Genomic DNA, 21,294 nt, shown 5'->3' on the forward strand with positions numbered 1-21,294 from the left:
ATTTTTTTTTTTTTGTAATGAGATGCTACTAGTAAATAATCAAACTGAGGGAGGAGAACATAGAGGAAATGAAATTAGTGAAAATTAAATATATCGCCTAACAACAAATAATTGATATTATGATAGGAAACACTTGGATTTCCAAGTGTTTCTCACCAAAACCCAATAGATCTACTGATCTAGGATGAAAACTGCTGTCCACACAGTAAAAACAGCCAAAAACAGTGGAATTGGAGAGAATACGAAGGAGAAAACGTAAGAAAAACAAAGCAAACACTTTTATTCTAATAAGGGATGAAAAGCACTTGCAAGATACAACTTTCCTTCAATTCGAGAGGAAGGAAAAACTCTCCAAATCTCTAGCCGTAGCCTAGAGCCCAAGAACACAAACCCTAGATCTCAAAAATGATTCAAATTCAAGATGAGCCCCTCTCCCTCCTAATCCTCTTAATTAACAATCAAGGATTCCTACAAATTACCTAAACAGCCCTTTGCATTCAAAAATTTCCCTCCCACATAATTAAATCAGCCCCAAGTGGGGTCCACCTTGTCCGCCCCCTCCTCTGGGCGTTTCCGCCCCCGCCTGGTGTAGACCCGGGCTGAACCGGGTCCAGCCGGCCCCTCCTGGGCCGGTTCACGTGTAACATATTAACATGAAAATGAGAATGATATGGAAACCATTTTTAATTAACTAGTAAAGTTGTACATTCATCAACTACAGTAACTCATATTAATTTCACTTTAAAATTAAATTAATATTGAAATAGAATTTTATGATTTAATGATTTTAAATTTGAAACACTGCCGTTGCGAGGTCCCAAGTCCTGGATGAGAAAATTGGAGAGTTGCGTTTGGTAGTTGACAACCAGCATAAAATTATTCGAATATTCATGAGATGAATTCTTTAATACATTGTGTTAATGTTAGGGTGTTTCCTGGAAGCAACGCGTTGTATGGTCTGAATACAACCACAAGTGTATAAGGGTCGTTGCACCGACGCCCAAGTGCAATGTTAAATATGCAAGGTTTCCCACATCATGGACGGATGTGGGCAAAGAAGATACTCCATGAAACTAAAATTTGAATATGATCTTAGAATATAAGTTCCCTTACAAGCAAATTAATGTAAGTAATAGATATTATGATTCATAGGAAAATAAATATTCTATGCATTCAGGAAACTAAATGGGCTGGAGAGAATGCTAAAAAGATTGATGGTTTATGATTTAAATTATGATATTATGGTAGGAGGCGTACTATAAATATTGTAGGTGTGATATAAATAAGAGTGAAAGATACTATTGTAAAAATTAATAGAATTGGAGATTAAATTATATCTTTAAAGATTGTTGTTGATGTTAAAATTATTAATATTATAAGCGCTTATGCTCCTCAGTTAGGTTTGGATATATGTTTAAATTAAAATTTTGGAATGATCTAGAAGAATCAATATAAAAGATACCTCATGAAGAAAGAGTTTTCATTGGAGGAGATTTAAATGAACATGTTGGTAGAGAGGTAGATGATTTTAAAAGCATTTATGGTGGCTATGACTTTGGAGCAATTAATGAAGGAAGTAAGATCATATTAGATTTTTATTTAGCTTATGATTTTGTAATTGCTAATACCTTATTTAAGAAAAGAGATGAGCATCTCATTACTTATAAGACGAATAGATCGTTTAGATTGCAAAGATTGTAAAGTTATTTCAAGTGAAAGTTTATGTACCTAATATCGCTTATTAGTTTTGAACTTTAGGATGAAAGGAAGAAAAAAAAAATTAAATCGTTGTTCTAGGATTAGATGGTGTCATTTAAAGAATATTAATGAAAATATTTTTGTGAGTAAGATTCTATATCTTAAGATTTTGTTGTGCATGAGAAAGCTAATGTTATGTGAGAAAAAGTAGCTTTTGATATTTAGAATGTTGCAAAAGATGTACTTGGAGTATCGAAGGGAAAAGCTACCAATATTAAAAATAGTTGGAGGTGGAATAAAAATGTGCGTGAAAAGATAAAAAATAAAAAGATTTGTTATAAAATTTGGTTTAGCTGTAAAAATTTTAATAATTAGGAAATAGATAAAGAGGCCTGTAAGGAGTCTGAGAAAATAATAAAGTAAAAAAGGCATTGAATGAATTAAAGTAATAGCCAAGGTTTTGATTTAGAAGGTTCATCAAGTTAATGGTCAAGATGGGATGTTTACCAAGTCTGGGGAATCATATGTTGTTTGTAAAATACATTGCTTTAGCGGGTCTTAGCACTAGTTTTATGTCGACAACATCATTATGATAGGTTTTGATGTGAAAAGAATCAAGAACTTCAATGGAAGATTGCTCAAAGAATTTAAAGTTTAAGAATTAGACGAGCCAATGTCTTTAATTGGCATTTAGGTTGCATGTTGCATACTGTAGATATGTAATATGTATATTATAATAAAAATACATTGTAGGTGTTTTGAAAGATACATGTAAGTTGGGATGCGAGCCTGTCAACAACCTTATGGAATTCAATCAGAAAGTTAGAGTTGCTCCAAAATACACAATAATGAAAAAAAATCCTCATATTAAATATTTAAGGGAAGACTTACATATTTATCACATACTAGAATTGACGTTGCTTATGATGTCAATGTGGTGAATCAATCTTATGCACAATCCTAAAGAATCACATATTAGGGCTTCATATAGAATTCCACCATACTTGAAGGGAATCTATTAAAAAAAGAGGAGAAAAGATTGATTCTGAAAGCATGCATAAATACAGCTTATGTAGATTTTATGTTAGGCAAGCGATCAGTTTCAAGATATTTGCACATTTTAGGAGGTAATCTATTGACTTAGAAAAGTAAATGATGAAATGTTATTACAAGATATAGGACATAAGCTGAATTTAGATCTATGAAACTCGGAATATGCGAATTGCTATAGTTAAAAATTATACTGGAAGATTTAAAGCATGAATGTTACCTCCCTTAAGTTTTATTATAATAAGTCTTCCATTAATATTGCAAATTATCTTGTGTAATATGATATTATAAAGTATATTGAAATTGATAGACATTTTATAATAGAAAAAAGTTTGATAGTGGTTTAATGTGTGCTATGCTTGCGACCACAAATGAACACCTTGCGGATATACTCACCAAATTAAACAAAATTTGAGCAAGCTTGAAATGAGTGTCATCATTCATTAACTTGTGGAATTGCCCTTAAGAAACTGTCCCTGCTTAGGCTTTACAACTTCCCCCCTCCATTGCAACCTCATAGATCTGTGAGTTCTCTGTTGCTATCACCAATTTGTCGGAACTACCCGACTGTACAAAGAAATATAATGTGCTATTCACCTATTGTAATTTTTTTGTAGTTAATTTTATTTCCATCTTTTTGTCGGTGATTTTTTATATATCAAAATAGAACCTTCCTAGAATTGTATAAATTCTATACACATTGGAATAAAACTCACTCAAAAGTTAATTCTTGTCACCAGTTTAATAAATTCAAAACAAATGATATTTATAGACAACATTTGACCTTGAATTATAAATATTAAGGATAATCATAAAAATAATTAAAATATTTTTATGCGTTCTCTTTGAAGGTAACTATACTTTAGGTTTGGGATCACATGCCTCCACTGAAAAACTTAAAATTTTATTTGGCGCTGGGTGAAATGAAGATTGTTTTTTTTCTTAAATTAAATGAATATGATTAATAATAAACATCATGCCTCATAATAACTGGGTTTTTTTGGTGTGGAATTCACATGATATCAAGTAAATGAAATAGAATAAACAATATTGTAGGCACATAAATGCAAGACTTTCCCAAATGTAATTATCCTTAAGTGTAACCATCTATTTTCCCCTAAAGATGTTGCTCCCTGCAATACAAAACTTTTCAAATATCTATATCATTCAAAATACGAACTAGGAAGATCATTCGTCTCCATGAATCTATAAGATCTGTGTTGCAGACAATAAATCTGACTTACATGTTTCTTTGTCAATTTTCAGCGGAAGCACGTTTTCTAGAACCCTAAAGAGAAACAATTCCGCTTCCTCTAAACATGGAATGAGGGGAAAAAAACATGGAATCAGGGAAAGGGAAGGGTAAAATTGCATAAAATCTGCTGAAATATGGATTTTGACAACAAAATTTGAAAAAAATCTCTTCTTTAAAAGAGAAAAAGTAGCATCAACTAAAGATACCAACCGAATTTTCTATGATGCCAAACATAGAAACAACCTTATTCGATTCATAGGTGAATGCACAGTTGAAAGGAAAAAAAAAAAAAGGTTGAATAGCATGCATGACCATCATACCACTGTGATGAGGAACTCCTTTCACTATGCTGGCAAGAAGTACAGTACAAGCCACCTATGTTCCACTGTTGCTATGCTGTGATCCATCTGTCCATACCCTAGATCTTAAAGTCTGCATCCGCTTACTGATTTACGTACCTTACAAAGGTGGTGGGGTTATGCCTAATATAAGAATACATGCATCTTTATAAATTATTGAACTGTGAATTTGTTAAAAACAAAAGAGGACTTCTTCCAAGGAGTGCTAGTTAAATTCAGATACAGGCATCATTCCAAACTTGGAATTTAGTTATTTCTAAACTCTAAATTTGTTACTAAAAAAATAAAAAATATCTTGGATAATGTCAATTAAATGCTGATACAATTACTTTAGGTCTTGAATTTGGATGTATAATTTGCATAAGTTTCTTTGTTTATGCGAAATGTGCAAGCTGGGTTCCACCTCACTTGTATTTGTTTTGTTATGATGTTGATTTTTTTTTTATTTGCTTTGTTTTTATAGTTGAGTGAAACTTATTTTGCTTTGAGAATTGTAATCTGAACTTACACGCATGGCATTGTATGGTTGTCTTTGCAGGTTATGGATAGATACGTTGATCCACTAGTAACTAATTTGAAAAATGTGCTTAGTTACCGAAAATTCCGACGGGGAACAAAATTGGAAGTTGATGATCAGTTGAGGAAAGAAAAGGCAGAAAATCCAATGAGAATAGTTTATAGTTTTGGCATATCCCATGACCATCCAGGAACTTTTGTTTTGTCCTATATTAGAAGCTCAAATCCACATCATGAGTACGTTGGGTTGTATCCCAAGTGTTTCAGGTTTAGGAAGAAGGATTTTGAGGATCTTGATAGGTTAGTGGCATATTTTCAGAAGAATATTGACAAGCCACCGCTGGAATCTGGACCGTCAATACAGACTGTTGCTGCCAAGGTTCCAATGAAAAGCCCAGCTTGGGGTTACTCTAGCGATGGTGTATTTGGTGGTTCCACAGGCAGCAATGATGGATGGAGTAGTCAAACTCCAGACCGGGAGAGGACATCTACGCCAGGTTCTAGAGGTAACTATATTATTAGGCTTTGGCTTATTTTGTGTTTTATGTGAACATTATCAGCCGAGGTCAATGTTAAGGATATGATTTTTTGCAATGATGGTTGCAGATTTTGTTGATTTATTTTATTTCAAGTCTATGTGCAGAAATTGAATCCTTACTATGAATTCGATTCTGCAATATGTTATAGTATGTGATTTTTTTTTTTGGTATCATCCATTTTTGCTAATCCGTGGAATTTTACTTAGTTGGGGTTTCTTACGTAGATTTTGCTTGGTTAGGTGAGTTAGAGTTTTGACGAGTGACGCGTGACTCATAGGGGTTGTTAGTCAGTTCAACCTTGGCTTAAAATATTCTATAACATCTCTTAACACAGTTGAATTGTTGACAACGAGTGTTTCATTCTGCTCGTGTGCTTTATTATCTTTGCACCTTTAAAGTTGTATGACTTAAAATGAGCATGCATGAATGTTCTTTGTTTTGTTATTCTATTTGCTTGTTCTGACGTTCAGATTGAGACTAATCGAAGTTCTGACATTGAAAACCTCATTTGCCTTATGGGTTAAAGCATAGCAAGCAAAACAAATTGTCACTGTTATAGTGAAGCAGTACTTTTTAAAATTATGTGTAGGTTTTTATTTGCTTAACTTAGGCTTAATATTTTCATTATTTGGAAGCTTTCATATATGACAGTTAAGTGAGTACTCTGGTAACGTAGAATAATTAGATATGCTTGCCAACGAATGAACATAATTGTGAGAGCATTTTCTTGAAGGACATAGCACAGTTATAGGGTTCTTTTCAGGAATAGGGTATGAATTAAGTTGCATGCAGACATAAGAGGTGTGGGACAGGATGGCTATAAAATGTTATCCCTGAATGTGTTAGAGCTCTATGAATGGTAGGATTGTAATACAATTTCTATTGTATCATTGATGGAACTGAAATTAACAAATTGACAAACAATAGTAAATTGAACATATCACTGGAATTTGAATTTGTACCCAAACTAGTTCTAACGTTTCCTCGGAGCAATTTCTGAGGGATCAACATGTGGAAGATGAACTCTCTTATCTCTAATACCTGACTGTACTGTTCGCTTGATAAAAAAGGCTATAAACTTTAACTAATGGTAATGTTGAAGTTCAGAACTGTTTTTTTTTTACCTTGCAAAATATGTACTTGTTTTATAATTGATTTTGTTTCCCTTGTGTTGACAAATGTCTGTGGCGTTATGCTATATATATATATATATATATATATTTTGATCAGTATTGTACTTCACCAGAATATGGATTGTAGTGCATATTATTGAAATATGCAGATTTTGATTCAAGTTTTGTTAGCTTTTGCATATATTATATAGTATATTATACATGCATGTTTGTTTTTATTTATTTTCTGGGACTAAATTTTTTTTTGTGCCTGATAAGGACAAAAACACACTTCTGTCCCCTCATGCGTGAATGCTATCGGTCATATTTTGTTTTGCTCAAGTAATTGATAGTTTATTTAATCAGATTTTCCTTGATGATGGGACAAAAGGTTATTTAGATCTAGGGTTCAAGACTTCTTATGGACATGAACCCGTATGGTTAATCTTGGAGAGCATCTTTTGTTAAGGAGGTTGCTTAGCTCAAGTGGAAGACTTACTGGGTCTGTTAGTCTTGGGGAACTAGCGTGAGGAAGGAGTGGTTAATCCTATCAAGATTCATGATTTACAAGTTTGTCAACCTCTTGTTTTAAGGGAAACCTTGATTAGGCACTATGAGTTAATTCATTCAATGTGCTTCATAACAACAGAAGGCTCAAGCGTGTTTATCGTTGAGTGATTCTTAAATAAATTGGAAAATTTTGATGGCATGGAGGTTTAGTTCTAAATTGACAATGATGTCCTTCTCTTGTTACTTTCTGTGTTTGAGGCCTTAGCTAGATTGGGATGAGGTTTAGGTCCTTGGCTATTAGAAGGTTTTTATTCCTAATTAGAATTTTTAGTGCAATTCTTGATTAACTTTAGGATTCCATGGTTTGAGGTCTTAAGCTTGGATCGGTCTGGACAACTCTTACTGTGACAAAGTTGTATTAGGGCAAAAGCCTAGACCTATTCTGAGAACTCCAGTAGCTAGAACATTGGATCTTGGTTAGTCAAACAAAATTAAGGCTTTAAGATGAAGACAATAAAACTTATATTTTGTTGTTCATAGTAATTTAATTATATTATTTTTACATGAGCAAGTAACAAGCTGAACATGATTGAGAAAGTTTAATTTGTCAATTACTTTAAAAAATGAGCTCAAAATATTTGTTCAAGCTTGGCTCCCTTAACTAACAACCCAAACCCGAGCTTCTTAGCAAATCTAAACATGATTTGTTTGCAAACAGAGAATTTTTAATAGTCCTACTCTTTCTAGGCTGAGCTTGGTGCTGTAGGCATATTGCAACCTTTAGTATAATGAATCGGCAATGTGATTAGAGATGTTGAGTGGTAATGATGTCATTGAGGTCATTATAGACATCATCGAAAGTGATGATAATGTCTATTAGGCTGCATAAGGTACTCTAGAGAGAGAGAGCTTGTTCATCTTTTATTCAAAAATCCCCTTGTGAAGGCTGATCGACATGTCCTGCTGGCTCAAGAGTGGGATGCAGATGATGACAAAGGTTAATAGGACAAGGTGGGGTCCTTTCATTGGATTCCTCACTCAGAGTGATTACTAGTGGTGGCACGTTGTTGATACAATTTGTGAATTTTCAATGAGATGAATCGAGAAAGGGAGGAGAACGAGAGAGGGATGTGCGTTATCCTAATTGAGGGAGGGAGATGTGAGTGACAATCATAGAGGCAGTAAATATCTAGCAGTTGAGGGAACAATGTTTTCTGGCCTGAGAGTTCTAAGGGTTTTATGAAGGCATGGGATTGCTTTAGGTAGTGGCAATGGCGAATAAAGTTATAAGAGAGCCATTGGAAGCTAGCTATCGATTGAGGCAGCTTGGAATCCAGTAGGGGTTGCAACGGCTTTAAGGTATAGGGCTGTGGAGAGGAAGAAGGATCTGACCTTTCTGGCTCTTTTTTTTTTGTTTTTTTTTTAATTAAAATGATTTAAACCCCAAAATGAATGAAAAAAAAAAAGCATTCGATTAATTAGGGATTCATGTAGTTGACTTAGGACTAGTTTGCTAACTAATACAAGTAATCACCACAATTAAAAATTTTCTTTTTCCGTGCTAACATTGTGTAGTTCCCTAGGTTCTGTTTGTTACGTCTTTCATTGATTGGAAACTTTCAAGTTATAACATAAATTTTAATTTCTGATTACAATCTTCAATACCTTGAAGGATAGATTTCCATTCTTTCTGCAGTAGAACATTGAACCATGTTGATTTTTGGACGGGGAAAGAGTTTTGGAGGTTTGATCTAGATCTGCCAACTTTGGGAAAGCTAAGAACGTCATGTCCGCGAAGATAGTCTAAATGATCCCTGAAACAAACTTAAGATATAGTCAATTGCTTGTTATTAAGATTCCAGCATACTAAGCATATGCCTAACTGATCCAAAGTTGAATGAGAGGGAGTTCTTCATACTAATTCGATTCGAGTTACTTTGAGGAACATTATTAAGTTTTATATGCACTAGTGAAGGTGAATTTCTGGTTTTATGGAAGCTTCAGATCTTCTTTTAAGAGCTAATATAGATTTTAGTGCATAATGAGGATTTGGAAGCCTCGTTTTTGCTGTAGTTAGTATATTTGAAAACAAAGATTGATGCGGACATCAGTACGAAGATTTGGCGCATCTATCATAGGAAGCGTCGTAAATCGACGGCTATTATTTAAATCTTCATTTATGTGTTTTTTCTGAATTTTAGTTCTTATTTGATGTATTTCCTGTTTTACCCCTAGGTTAGTTTATGTGAGTGTTGTGACCGAAGGGGCAATTTTGTATTTTTACTTTTCTTATGTTGTGGCCTATATATAGGGCCTTACGCTATTGTAATAGGCATGGATTATTTGATATTAAAAATTTGTGTTCCACACTTGTGTTCTTTTGAGAGAACGTTAGTGAGATTCCTATGAGAAGGAATTGGAGTTTTCACCAGCCGCAGGATGGGTCCGGGCTCGTGACTTGAAGTCCCTTGGAGAAGGGCAAAGCATCACTCGTCAGTCTTCGGAAGAGTCCAAGGCTCGCGGTTCTTATCTTCTATTTTTTTGTTTTATCTTTTGTTTTGTTCATTCTTATTGCTCCCCTTAGTCATATTCATCTTCCTCCTCCCCATCTTCTTTTGGCCACCGGATTTACCTCCACCTGAAATCCCTCATCCTCTCTCCACCTCACAGCTAATCCCCCATACCCGAACCCATGCCGCCGGCTTCACCTCATTAGCCGCCGGCCGAACTCCTTCTCCCACCCTCTTTGGGATTTCTTAATTTGGTTGGGTTAATTTAGGGCATGATTTGAATTTGAAATTATTCAAATTCAAATTTCAAACTCTTTCCTAAATTAGTGATTCTATTTTAGGAAAGTTCTTAATTTACATATATTTGAATATGAAATTTAAATTGGAGTGAATTATTTTCTTTCCTAATCTTTAAAACCAAATTAAGAAGTTTTAATCAAAATCCCTCCAATCATTCATAACCGAAATTTCCCTTGCCTTGCTCTACTAATTAATTCCCTAATCTAAGGAGATTAATTTCATGAGTTAAAATCCATTAAATTCCCTGTGGTCCTGCCGCCCCTCCTCTCTCCTAATTACACTAGAAAAGCTCTCTAGTCCATAATGTTTAATATTTGTTTGGAAACAATTTCAATCAAGGCCCAAGCTCTAATTTATTTCCTAAAACCTGAAATTAGATTTTGGAAATAAATTCTCCCCCATATTCCCATCACCCTCACATTCCAAAACCTGTAGAGGGAAATTGGAATTTAATTCCCTAATTTCTTCTCCTTACACCTTTGGAAATTTTTCTTCAAAAATCTGACTCCACAGCCCCTAGCCGAACTCTCCCTGGACTATTTCCTATTCTATTTTCCCTAATTCATTTCACGGATTCAAGGAATTGAATTTCCCTCAGCCTCCCTTGGATCCTTCCATGCATATATAAATGTTATCCTAAGCCAAGTTTTTTGCGGGTCAAACTCTTGAACAAGCCGTGTTGATGATTAATTGATGTGAACACCTGCATTTGGCGTTGGGCTTTGGAGGGAGCTTTTATGTGAGTCATGAAATGGTAATGATGAAAGCTTAAGTGTTAGTTACCTTATAAATAAAAAGCTCAATAGTAATTGGTAAGTTTTATTCTTTCTGCAATTTGGCATGTTGATATGAAGTATGTTTAAACCATTTCAGTAATGCATTGAGAAATTACAGTAAATATTAATTTTTATTAGTTTTTGCAGTTTCAAGGACTACTATCTTGCTTGCATGTGCATATGCAGTATTTGAAAACACAATTTATTGAATGACTTCATCTTTGCAATGAGAATATGCTAACGTAATGGCTATTATAGGAAATTACTTTTAAATCCTAAATATTTACAGCTAGTAGAGTTGGGAAAATTCATTGTTGAGATTCCGGCCTACTCAGGGTCTTACCATTGGCAAAATCTAAACCCTAAGTATTTGATGAAAATTCTTGTTTTCTTCATTATTCTCATAACTTGCACCTAAATTCATTGTTGAGAACCCGCGTAAATGAATGGCGGAGAATAAATTCGTTCACAGCAGAATTTGTGTGACCGTCAATGGTTTCCTCAAAGAGGATGGTGATGTGTTGGACCGGAAAGGTGGAGGGACGAGGGAGAGGTAGGAGGCTAGGACAGGAATCATGCGAGCGAATGAAATATTTATTGAAGAAAAACAGTTGACTTTGGCAGGTTTATTTTGGATAGGTTTGCTGTAATTACTAAGTTTTTGACATGTGATTCAGTGTTTTCAATGTTGAACTGAGTTCAATAAATGAACTATATCCTCAAATGCTTGGAGTAAATGGATGGATGAAAACTAACATTTGTGTTCAAAACTGGTAGGCCTTCAGATTTTGTCATGAAATGGTATCAAATTCATTAATCAAACATCTGGAAAAGTAGAGGACTTCTTATTAGATAACATTCTGTTGTTTTTGCACAGAATCAGAGTTTTTTTCTTTCCATGTAAACCACTTAATTGTAGCTGATTGGTTGAGTTAATTGGTTAGAAAATGAAAAAAACTCTTTAGTGTTCCCCTATGAATTTTGTTTATTAGATTTAAATGCAATGGAGAAAAAAAATTCATGCAGCCGACCTATGAATTCTTCTACAACTAACTTATATATCATTTTGATTTGGAACTTAAAAGTGATTCTTATATTTATGTTTCCACTCCTTTTTGAAAAGGAGGAAGATCTGACTATAGGGGCCGTGGTGGCCGAGATGGCCATCCTAGTGGACTGCCAAGGCCAGGCCGAGGTCGAGGTCGAAGCTATGGAAGAGGAAACAATTTTGAGAGTGGAGGCCGAGGTTCAGATTATGGTAATTCCAAGTGGGGTTCGAATTCTGATCATGGCAATTCCAAATGGGGTTCGAATTCCGATCATGGCAATTCCAAATGGGGCTCAAATTCAAATGATGATCATGGCAATTCCAAATGGGGCTCAAATTCTAATGATGATCATGACAATTCCAAGTGGGGCTCAAATTCTAATGATGATGATGGCTTAAGCAGCTTCCCTGGAGCTAAGGTCCAAGACTCACCTGGCAAGGAAAGATTCCCCGGTGGTTGGGACGCCACTGGTAGAGGTGGTGGAGGTTGGGGGGGCAGCAACAATGCTGCGGAAGACAGAGAGGATGGTGGCTTTGGCGGTCGAGGTTGGGGCAATTCTCGTGGTGACTCAGCTGGTGGTGGTTGGGGAGGAGGAGATGCTGGTTTTGGCAGCAATACGGGTGGTGGCTGGGGTGGGAACTCTACCGGCGGTGGTGGCGGTGGTCGGGGTGGGAATTCTGCAGGCGATGGTGGTGACGGTCGGGGTGCAGATAGCTCAGGTTGGGGAAGTTCGAAGAAACTGGTTCCTCAAGGTGGTGGTGGTGGTGGGTGGTCTGGAGGCGGAGGTGGAAGTAGATCAGGTGGTGGTTGGGACTAAGGAATGCATTCCGGCGAACATTCAAAAAACCTCAGGTGCTTGTTTGGCTGCAGTTCTCGTCTTCTTCAGGTGATTGGCACTAAAACAGATCAAATATTTATTTTGCTGCAGTTGAGGTAAGCGTTGCAAGAAAACATTCATCAGTAGTTCTCTATTGTTAAGCGCATTGCCTTCTTTATTTAAGTTGGCAGCTTCAATTTGCTAACCAACTTATATATTTTGTCTAAGCTGTATTTTCTGATCGGAGTGCCTCTTTCTGTAGTGTTGTTTTTGATCTATTTGAATTAGATTTGGTTTGAAGCCAAGTGATGGATCTGCAGGTCAGGCATCTGTATAAAACTGAAGTGATATAATGGCTGCAATTTTTTTTATTTTTTTTATGGGGATAGTTTTAGGGCATTTGGAAATTTGTTAATCATGAAGCTTTTTTATAATTATTTAATAGTTACTTTTATAAAAAGTTATGGCCGTCTTAAAGAGATTATAAATCTTGTTATTTTTCATGATGAAATAAAAACATTTTATTTGTGAAGTTGTGGGAAAAGCGATTAAGGTTTCGTTTGGGATGACTTCTCATTGTTTTTATAAGTCATCTTTTAGTAAAAATTTTGAGTTTTTATATTAAAAAGTTGCTTTAAGATTCAATAAAAAAGTTGTTTGAAATGAAGTTTTAGGTTTCATTTGGGACAATTTTTTCATTGTTTTATAAAACAGTTTTTTAATTCAAGAACTTTAATTTTTAAATTAGAAAGTTGTTTCAAGCAGGAAGAAAGCTGTCCCAAAGGAAGTCTTAGGCTTCGTTTGGGACGATTTTTTTACTGCTTCTTGAAACAGCTTTCTAGTACAAAAGTTAAAATTTTTGTACTTTAAGAAGCAGCAGAAAAGTCGTCCCAAACGAAGCCTTAGTAACTCTTAAGTAGTTTTTGAAAAGTACTTGGAAAGTAGTATTTAATCAAAATTACGATTGGTGTCTAAAAGTAAAACCGCTGGAAAAATGTCTCAAGAAAGACAACAAGAATTAATTTATAATCATTTTAATATTTAATATAACTTAAAAAGAATGCAAGAATGCTCTGTTTTCTTACTCCTTTTTAGTTATTTGAACTAAATTATTTGAAAAATAAAATTAGGGTTTAAGTTAAATTATAAATAATTAGGTATAAGGCTAGAAATTTAACCAATTGTTAAAGATAATATATATATGTATTTATTTATATTTCAGTTGATAAAATATTATTTATGATATGTTAATAATATATAGCTTTCCCATCAAGGGCATCTTATAATATTTGGTGTATAAAAGCTAATACTGGATTTTTTTTTTAAACTATTCCATACCAAATTTAATTAATATATTTTATTTATTTTAAATATAAAATTAATCAATATAAAATTTAATCCGGCTAAATTCAAAATATTTTAATCCGAAGTTTCTCCCAACTTTAACATCATAAAAGAAAAGAAGTCCAAATAAGCTATAATTTAACCTACTCATATATGCTTGCTAAAATAATAATTTTCATAATAATGTTTTAGAATGTTTAAAATGAGATGCATAAGAATAATTTTCACAAATATGAAACAAATATGCATATAAACTAACTCGCTTCCAACTACTCCAATCCGAACATGACTCAGCCCGATTACACAAACGGGTTCAAATTTTCAAACTTGAACCCGACCCACAAACCCCCAACCGTAGAAGGCTACGAGTGAGAGTTTGAGCGAGCAGGGGACAAGGGGGCGAACATGAGGCGAGGTCGCAGTGCAAGCACGAGGCGGGTCGCAGGGCTAGTTCTTGGTGCAACGCGAAGCGAGGTCGCGGCACTGATGCAAGGCTGCTAGCATGGGGCAAGGTCGCGCTGTTGCGCGGGAGATGACCGGGTCGAGTTTTAGTTTTCGGGTTGACCCAAACCCAACTAAAGCATCCTTTTAGTAAAAAAATTACTTGAATTAGAAATTTTTGTATTGAGCAGAAAAAAAAAAAGATCCCAAATGAAACCTCAATTTCAAATAATAATCAAATCAATAGTAAGGCAAAGTCTTTCCATAGAATTCAAATTAGGTAAAAATCTCACAACTACCAAGTGATATGATTTGCAATAAATAAATCTAATATAAAACAATTTCTTGACAAATCTTGTCTTAAGAAGCACTGCATCAAATATGCACAACCCCACTATAAAACATTTACAGAAAACATACAAAAATCCCAAATTAGAACATGAATTATATGATACAATGATAAAATTCAGGATACAACATCAAAGAACTCACTTAAAGATTGGAAAAACCTGAAATAAGTTGAAGGAACAAAAGCAACTGTGTTTCTGTATCAGGCAATGAGGAATGGAAGCACAGTAAGCATAAAGGATTCATAGCTGAAAGTAGCAGAGCCAGTGTACATTGGGTCCTTTTCCTTAAATTTCTCTGTCAAACCCTGAAAACAATCAATCCATCACAACAATTGAAATAATACCTTAACAAATAAAGGAGCAGAAAAAATTTGCATTACCTCGACTGTGAGGCAGCATCTGCAATGTAATCAGAACACAAAATGGATTAGACAACTTATTCATATAGATAATAGATGAATGATACTGAACAAAAGCTGTAAGAAAGAGGAAAAGGATCATACTCGATGAAGTTGTCGTATTCAATGCCATTGCTTTTGCCACCACTCTTGTCAAACTTACACAGAAGCAGGTCCAGCACAGAAGGGGAAACCACATAGCCCAAGCTCCGAAGGGCTTCGCGAAGCTCCGATTCATCGATCTTGCCGCTCCGATCACGATCAAACCTCTCAAAGATGACCTGCAAGTATAACGGTCGCAATAACTAAGCACAATGAATCCAGTATAAGAACTTGTATGGCGGATTATATATGATTACCCTCCAGCTCTGAAGACTGTAAAACAATGAGATGAACTCCCTTGGTCCTGAAAAACAAACAAAACATAACGTTGCATGAGGGATTCAAGAAAATGAATTTTTAGAATCAACAAGTGATTAAAGCAACTGTAGTATAGCATATATGTATATGCTTATATTGTATATGATTAAAGCCTTTTTATGTAATGCTCTTGCAATCTTTGTTCTTGGGTTAGTATCTTATGCGCAACTATTATATAATATATAGAATATAGGATTTTTAAGATATTTCTATCTTTTGAAGATAGGATCATTTACAATTATTTTGTTGAGATATTTAGGAGATATGTTAACCGTCCTTTGTCTATCATTTATTCATAAAATCCAAAGAAGAATTCAGCCTCTAAGCTTGGGCAAAAAGAACTAGTTTGAGCTTACCTAATTTCTAACACCTAGCGAATAGCTCCCAACTCTTGCTTCCTGCTATAATGGGGGTGCTCTACCAATCCCAATAAAGCTATCAAGCACTTCCGTTGAAACTCCGGTATCAATACAACAAACAAAAAAAGATTACGGGTAAAGGAGTCGCAAAAATTTTTAGTTGTGTGATTCTGTGATTGAACTTTGATTATTTTCTTATAAGAAAAATAGATGAATTAAATGGCAAAAATTATAAAATTAATCCTATTGAAAATTTATATATCCAGTATCGTTTATTAGTTTTGAACTTTAAGATGGACATATTACAAAAAATAATAAAAAATATTATCCTAAAATTAGATGGGATTCTAAAGAATGATAACAAAATTATTTTTTTTAGTAAAATTCAAGATCTTATGATTTTGATTGTGCAAAGCTAATGTTATGTGAAAAAAAGTAATCAATGATAGTAAGAATATTACAAAGGATGTGTTTAGAGTATCAAAAGAAAAAACTTCTAAAAATAAAAATAGTTTGTGATGGAATTAAGATGTGCAAGAAAAGATCAACAACAAGAACAATGAAAACAACAACAAGCCTTTACCCCACTGTGGGGTCGTCTACATGAATCCTTTTTCTCCATTGTGTCATGTTAAGGGTCAAATTCTCATCTAAATCTAATAAAGAAAAGTCATTTCTAATATTTTCTAACAAAGTCTTTTTAAGTCTACCTCTACATTTCTTAATATAAGTCAAATCTAATACTTTGCACTGGCTTTAAATTATATACATTATGTTAGAAAAATTATTTTCGTGAAGGTGTTAATAACGCAATGCCCCTAAAGACATTGAAAGATATTTGGCACAATATTATGCCAAGCTTAAATAAATTGTAAATGATCAAATAAAATATGCATGTGCAACATGCTGTCCCTTTATACTTTTACTTACATATATGTATTTTTAGCTAGAAAGCTGTTCAAATAAACTAAGGTACAAGCATGGATTTTAGTACTCTTTCAAATTTAAAATAATTTTAAAACCCAGATAAATCAATGAGGCAAGGACTGGAAGCAGAACTTATGCTTATGTACTTATTTTTTGGTACTTCTACATTTATGCATAGACACAAAAACTGGTTGTATTTTATGCAGCATCCAACTAACAAAAACTTATATTTTCTCTTTCATTGGTGTATTTGCATAACCTAGTTACAACTGGCCTTTCTCTCTCTTGCAACTTGCATAATATTTATCTAAACATTTATTTGTAGTTGTGCATTTTTTTTTATTCTTATTAGTAATATGTGATTGTTTGGAATCATGAAATCATTAGACTCTTAGGAAAATTCTGTTTCTATAATTTCTATAAATTTAATCAAAATGATAAAACATTAAAATCAACTTTAGGGCAACTTTTCTTAAAAAATTAACGTGTGGTCTCTCTCAACACCATTTTTTTTCTAAATTAAACTAAATCCACTCACTTTATGTTTATGTGAACATATAGTCACCATATCAAGCTATCTATATCTTTTCTAAGAGGAGAGTCATAAATTCAACAAGTGCCTACTAGATGCACTAATCATAACATGGCCAAACTCTCGTCCATATTAGAAAAGTCCTAACATTAAGGACATATAATTTTGCATTCTACATGTCCCATGGGATATACTTGTTCCATCAATATTTTGTCGATGTCATAATTTTCTAGATTCACTTAAGTGGCAATTTAGCAAGCTTAGACGGTTAAGTACCAGTCCTAATTCAAATAGGATTATAAGACCAATTGGGCAGTTTGACTCTGTTATAGTTAAATCATACTTGCCTCTATTCCTATAAGCTTTAAATTATATTTTCAGAAGAATCAGCCCTATATTCCTTCTTAATCTACCAGATAAAGTGTAGGAAATTTATGTCGCTTCTTTAGCTTCAAATCTATGAGGTTTCTTTAGAATATCCATTTCACAATTATCTAAATAGAATCTCAAACCATATTAGTTCAACTATGCTACTGGCTAAGCAGATCTAGAGTGATAACTCGAGATCACAAATCTATGAAATCCTGATAAAATTACGCCTACATTTTCCATAATGTCTTCACATGAAATTCTTTTAATATTTAAAATAAAAATAAAAAGAAAAGGAAAACACATATCAAAACAAGGTCAATGACCCATGCTTAGAGGTGAAGAGGGGTCAAATCTCTCGACTTTTTAATAAGATGAAACTGGTAAGAAGGATAGGTAGAGTTGAGCTTGGTGTAGATAAAGCGGGAAGTTGGCTCCAATAATATCCGCGTTTGAATATTGAACTCCTCATCTCCGGAGTTCGCAAGGAATCAGGGGTTGTTATTGAATTCGAATAAGGAAAGATAACGGAGAGGCAGCTTTGTGGAATTGATGTGACAATTTTAATAAAGGTTGGGAAGACGATGAACACCAGATCATGATTAAAAAGATCAAACAAATCCACCTCCAACACCATCATAGAAAGAGAGAAAATTGGAGAGAATTTGATCTCTATCAAATTCTATAATGTACAACATTTTATGAAGCAAACAAGTACATAAGAAAGTGTGAATCTAAAGCTATAACTAAATGAAAGAGTGTTGGAAATAGGCGGCGACCTAATTCAAATCATCAGAGTGCAGGTAGAAGTAAGAAAATAAAATGCAAAAAAACATCCGAAATTTTTAAAGAGATTCACCTCATTGATGAATAATTCATGTTTCTATCGTTGCAACTTCCATTATGATGATGATCCTAAAGTTTTACATGAAAATTTCACGACCTCACACTTTATCTAGCTTTTAACCTGTCTAGTGTTTTGAAACAAATCATGATGCCCATATAATAATGAAACCTAGGGTAACTGAACTTGCATCTGAAATTCTCATAATATATTTGAATGAGAACTTGCCAGCCTCATATATTCTCTTCTTAAGATATTTCTTTATACGGCATTTAATCAAGCTCTATAACTTAACATAGAACGCACTACAGCTCCTTTTCATAATAGATTAAACATGCCAAGTAGTCAAAACAAAACTTATCAGCATAATAGCGACATACACTGCGCCAAAACCCTAATAATCGAGTGCTATTTCAATCACTCCCCACAAAAAATTTGAAAAAAAAGGTAACAAATTCAAACAATTAGTCTTCAAATACATAAAAAAAAAGCTACCGAATCTCACCAATCCTCCGAGCATTCGATGAAGTGAACAGATACATAAGTAATTGAACTGTCCGAATGCTAAAGCTCTGGTTATATGAAGATAGAGCACGCTGCAGCTCCTTATCGTCTATGAGTCCACTCCCGTCCTGATCGGCCATCTGGAAGCACGCCACCACGTTCGGATCTGTCCCAGGCGGGAACACAGACGGCAGAAGCGCCGCGAAAGGGCTCGCCACACCGTAAGCCGGTGGTTTCTCGTACCCTCCCCCACCTCCGCCATGCGCTTTCTCCGGCTTCTCGGGTTTACCGTACGGTGCCGACGGCGCGGGACCGCCGTAGCTGTAGGTTTGAGATGGTGCGGCTTCGTAAGATTGAGGCGGTGCCCCGCCGTAGGGTTGCGGTGGTGCGCCGCCGACATGCGCTTTCCCTGGCTTCTCCGGCTTAGCATACGGTGCCGATGGCGCTGGACCGCCCAAGCCGTAAGTTTGATACGGTGCGGTTCCGTAAGGTTGCTGAGGTGTGCCGCCGTAAGATTGCTGCTGTACGGCACCGTAGGGTTGCGAAGGTTCATTGCCGTAGTTTTGCGGTGCGGCAGTGTATGGAGGAGCCGACGGCGCCCCGTAGGAGTAGCCAGGACCCGGAGGATACCCTGCCATTGGAGATAGGTAGAGAGAAAGAGAGAGAGAGAGAGAGGTTTGCCTTCTGGGTGAAGAAATTATGATTTTTAATAGATCGGCAAATTTTAAAGTCCTTTGTTCGATTAATAGTGATCCATTTTTCGTTAGGGTTAAAAAATTTTAGACAAAGAAGAAAAGTTTGACTTTGTCTAAATTCTATCAGAATATATACCAATATATCATCTCTTTATTTTTTTAACTTAAAAATTATTTCAAATGAATTATTTTTTTTATTTTTAGACTATTTATTAAATTTCCATCATAAGAAAAATATTTTGAATTAGTTCAAATTTAAACTGGGTTTCTAACCATTGTTTGAACCTGGTTGGCTCCAATATATACCAATATATTTTTATATAATGTAATGTTAAGTAAATATTGTTTGATTGTAATCAAATTATTGATATTTTTGGAGTAAAATCCTACACTCATTAAATCATTCACCAAAATATAAATAAAAGTAAACTACATAATTGAAACAATTAAATAATTCAAACCTTAATTATCTTCAATGATATATATATAAATTCATAATTATAGTTAATTGTTTTTTCTCCTCCCTGATGCTAACAATAAGTAAATGTGTTTCCAACAACAAGAGGAGATGCGTTGGAAGCACAAGAAGGTAGTGATTTAGCAGTGATGACAATGCAACATAAATTGGTTGTGAGTGTGAGAGTTTTGTGATTGCGAGTTTAAAGCCGTGTGGCTCTGCTCAAGTTAGATTTAGGCTTTGTTTGGGACGACTTTCTTGTTTCTTCTTAAAGCAACTTCTTAGTATAAAAATTAAAAACTTTCTACTAAAAAGCTGCTTTAAGAAGCAGAAAAAAAGCCATCCCAAACAAAGCCTTAGTCTAGGTATTGTTAATATATATAATTTTATACATAATGTATGTAGATTTTTTTGTTAGATTTCTAAGTGAAAATTTTCATATTAATAAAATTTTGTAGATGACTCAGTCGCTTAGACTACAAATTTGCTTAGATTGGAGATTGCATAGTCCTAGAATTATTTTTTTTAATATATGATTTTCATAATTTGTATGTTTTCAATTGAAAATTTATGTCAAATACTATCTTACAAATTTTTAGTAATTATATTTGATACTTTACTGAAAAATCATATTAATCTAGCACAAATTTTGAAGCATATCAAAGTTGGAAACTTACAAAATTAAATTTGGGATTATATGAATTCCAATTTTAGCAAACTTATAATCAAATTGAACGTCTTAGTGAGACGAACCCAACGACACCAAAATCGGCCATTTCCTAGTCCAGATGGACCTAAATCAAGAGACTGAAGCATGTTTGAAAGGTTCAAAACATTAATTGGACGACCAAATGATATCTAAATATGACATGCTTATAGTTGAATCAAGCGGCTCGACTAGACAAATCCAACGAGCCTAAGACTGCTTAATTTTGACATCATTAAGGCACTTACATACTTGACAAGCACTCCATGATCGAGAGAATCGATATGGGTCGACCGATAAAATATTCCAAATTTGCTCCAGATCTTCTCTATATTTATGAGTCATACCACTCTCAAAATCTATAAGTAGACTCCTCCACACATGAGGGGGGCTTGGACCTTTGGAAGCTTAGACACTGAGCTAGAGACTTAAGAGAATTATGATGCTTGAAGTATAT

General features: G+C 34.4%; 2 protein-coding genes across 3 annotated transcripts in view; one reads left to right on the forward strand and one right to left on the reverse strand.

Moving 5' to 3' along the window:
• Positions 1 to 12,864, forward strand: part of LOC110092194 (transcription elongation factor SPT6 homolog) — a 34,238-nt gene extending 21,374 nt beyond the window's left edge. For both annotated transcript variants that reach the window (XM_020816634.2, XM_020816635.2), the window contains 2 exons: positions 4,901 to 5,384; positions 11,749 to 12,864. In XM_020816634.2, the coding sequence (XP_020672293.1) occupies positions 4,901 to 5,384; positions 11,749 to 12,491 (1,227 nt within the window). In that variant the 3' untranslated portion in view covers positions 12,492 to 12,864. The remainder of the gene's footprint in view (positions 1 to 4,900; positions 5,385 to 11,748) is intronic.
• Positions 12,865 to 14,584: 1,720 nt separating this feature from the next.
• On the reverse strand, positions 14,585 to 19,689 carry LOC110092207 (probable calcium-binding protein CML50). Its single transcript, XM_020816647.2, has 5 exons — positions 18,981 to 19,689; positions 15,384 to 15,430; positions 15,130 to 15,305; positions 15,007 to 15,025; positions 14,585 to 14,931 (listed from the first exon to the last, which is right to left on the reverse strand). The coding sequence occupies exons 1-5, from the start codon at positions 19,615 to 19,617 to the stop codon at positions 14,827 to 14,829; spliced, it is 984 nt and encodes a 327-aa protein (XP_020672306.1). The 5' UTR covers positions 19,618 to 19,689; the 3' UTR covers positions 14,585 to 14,826.
• Between the last annotated feature and the right edge of the window lie 1,605 nt (positions 19,690 to 21,294).

Source organism: Dendrobium catenatum, unplaced genomic scaffold, assembly GCF_001605985.2.
Source record: "Dendrobium catenatum unplaced genomic scaffold, ASM160598v2 fragScaff_scaffold_621, whole genome shotgun sequence".
NCBI classification, from domain to species: domain Eukaryota; kingdom Viridiplantae; phylum Streptophyta; class Magnoliopsida; order Asparagales; family Orchidaceae; genus Dendrobium; species Dendrobium catenatum.